This window comes from Odontomachus brunneus, unplaced genomic scaffold (genome assembly GCF_010583005.1).
Source record: "Odontomachus brunneus isolate Ranch 3 - 2012 unplaced genomic scaffold, Obru_v1 Obru_scaffold_175, whole genome shotgun sequence".
NCBI lineage: Eukaryota > Metazoa > Arthropoda > Insecta > Hymenoptera > Formicidae > Odontomachus > Odontomachus brunneus.
Genome location: NW_022639625.1, coordinates 243,348 through 246,050, shown reverse-complemented (window position 1 = coordinate 246,050; position 2,703 = coordinate 243,348). Strand labels below are relative to the sequence as shown.

The window sequence follows — 2,703 nt, the reverse complement described above, 5'->3', positions numbered from 1 at the left end:
GCCACTGCCGCGCGTAACTCGGAAGACAAGCAGCCACCGCCCGCGCAGTCAGCAGCCGAGAGAGTCAACAACACGCGCGAGGGAGAGACTACATCGGGCAAGAGCAACAGAGTAGGAGGAGAAGAAGGAGAAGGAGGAGGAGGGGGACAACATCAAGGAAGAGTGAGCGCACGGAGGGTGGAAGGATGCGCGAGGAGGAGTACGGTGGCCACGAACTCCCGCTCGGCGCTTTTTCACGGAGACCAACGCGGTTATCCGAGATGCGAGCCGCGTGACACGAATGCGGGAGCGCGAGAGAAAGGAGAGCCAGAAACGTGAGGAGACAGAAGGCAAGAGAGAGAGAGAGAGAGGGAGAGAAAAGGCGAGGGAGAGAGGGAGGGAAGGAGAGAGAGAGAGACACGCGCGCGCGAGAGAGCGTATCCGGCCGTGCGTACGTGCGTGCGTGCGGTGCGTGCGTGCGACAAGGACGGAGCGAGGGTGGCTATTTCTGTGGGGCATATAGGGGGCCGCCCGTATAAAATAAGCAGTGAATGAAGGAGCCTGTTTACTGGCAGACGGCCTACGCGAGATTCAGTCGCCTCTCTCTCTCTCTCTCTCTCTCTCCTCCCCTCCTTTTTCTTTTTCTCTCTCTGACTCTCCCCACTTCTGCCGTGTCTTTCTCTCTCTTTCTTTCCTCTCTCTTCTCCCCACTACATCTGTCTCTCACCCTTTCTCTCTCTCGCGTCCTACAGTCCGTCTCCGTCTCGCACGTCAGTAGTAATCGCGTCGTCTCTTGCAAGGTTCCGCCTCACTCTCTCTCGCTCGCTCACTCGCACGGCCGAGCGTGTACGCGCTCCACGGGCACAGAAGAAGAGAGAGAACGAAGACCGAGGAGGCGAGCGAGAGCACGTCGTGTCGGGGTACCGAAAGAACCGTGTCGTGTGTGTGTTGGCCAGTACGCGAGAGGACCCCGCGGTGTATCGATCTCTCCTTCTCGCTGCGTCGTGTCACCGCGTGCGTGTCTCTCTCTCTCTCTCCCTCTCTACTTCTCTCTCCATCCCGCTTCTTCCCCCCTTCCCCTTCCATTTTATTCCGCCGTTCTATTTCCCTCTCTGTTTCGTTCACTACACTCGTGGCCGGTCTATCCAGCTCTCGAGGAGCGAGAGCGGCGTCGCTCGTCGGTCGCGCTCTCGATCGAGCCGAGAGAAGTCGAAGCTCCGCTCTCGCGCTCCGACTCAGCTCTAATGCCGCTTCCGTACTCCCGGATCGCGCTCGCTTCGGGAGAAGATATGTATGTGCTTTGCGTGCTGTGACGTTGTGACCTGTGCCGGAAGTGCGAGCAGGGAGGAGTAGGAATAGTAGCAGCAGCAGCAGCAGCAACGCAACGACGGCAGTACAGTAGTAGTAGAAGTCGTAATAGTAGTAGGAAGAGAGGAGGAGGAGGAGAAGTAAGAGGAGGTGGAATTCGAGTTCACGAACCGACGTTCAGTCTCTCTCGGGTGCACCGGAAGTGGCGAAGCGGGAACCGTGCTTCTCGTTCTTTCTCTCTCTCTCTCTCCCTCTCTCTTTCTCTGTTCCTCCGTCCGTCGCGCTCACGCCGCCACTGCGCCGCGTCGTAACACCCCAGTAATTCTCTCTCTCGAGTGCGCGACGTTGTTACTCGGGGGCGAGAAAGGGTGTACAAGTGAATCGGAAGTGCCGAAAGTGTGGATACCTCGGACAACAACCCGCCGCCCCCGGCGCTGCCACCGCGGCGGCCGCTCCGACCGAGCAACGACGGCGCCGCCGCCGCCGTCGTCGTCTTGAGGTGCGGCGACGCGCCGCGACGTCCGGCGTCGACGGCGACGACGGTTAATACGGCAGCGACGGCGGCTACGACGACGACGACGGCGCCGCCGCCGACAACGACGACGACGACGCCGACGACGACGACGCCGACGGCGATTAGCAGGACGACAACCAGGACGACGACGCCGCTGACAGCGGCCACGTTACCCACGTCCCACGGCTCAACGACCTCGCCACAGCCGCCGCTCTTGACGCCGCCCCAGTATCCTGCGCCCCCACGGCCCCCTAGTCGTACCGGTGAGTGCATCAATTTCTCGCTTATGCCACCTTGTCGCATTGCTCGGCCTCTGCGAACACTTAATCTACGGCGTGCTCGATGTTCCCGGATGTCTCGGGAACTCATCGAGTCTACGCTCGTCTAACCGCTAATTTAAAGTGAATTTGAAAACTGCGGTGTTAAAAGTCGTATTCTTTTCTCTCTCTCTCTCTCTCTCTGTCTCTTTTGCGAGTGACCAAATGCTACTCCCACCGATGCTTCCTCGAGTGTTTCGGGATAGCCACGAACTCGCGTCACGCAATCAGACTCTCGGCGGCGAATCTTGACGCGATTTCGTTTCGGCCGAGATATCGAAAGGGGGATATCGCGCAGCTGACGGCACCAGCAGAGCTCAGCGCGATTAAAAAAGAAAGCAAAAGAGAGGCGACGGAATTCTCAGGAACTGGATGCTATCGGAATGCGTGTACGGCGCCGCGACGGCGTCGGAAAAACGTTTTGCGTGCCCGCGAAAGAAGCCGCGCTCGGATTCACGTGTCGGAGAAAGAGAGAGACAGAGAGAGAGAGAGACAGAGACAGAGACAGAGAGAGAGAGAGAGAGAGAGAGAGAGAGAGAGAGAGAGAGAGAGAGAGAGAGAGAGAGAGAGAGAGAGAGAGAGAGA

The 2,703-nt window shown here is 58.9% G+C and overlaps 1 protein-coding gene across 1 annotated transcript in view; it reads left to right on the top strand.

Moving 5' to 3' along the window:
- The window catches only part of LOC116851410 (protein sprouty), a 73,857-nt gene that overhangs the window by 13,094 nt on the left and 58,060 nt on the right, over positions 1–2,703 (top strand). The window contains exon 2 of the mRNA XM_032830767.1: positions 1,676–2,064. Within this exon, the coding sequence (XP_032686658.1) occupies positions 1,676–2,064 (389 nt within the window). The remainder of the gene's footprint in view (positions 1–1,675; positions 2,065–2,703) is intronic.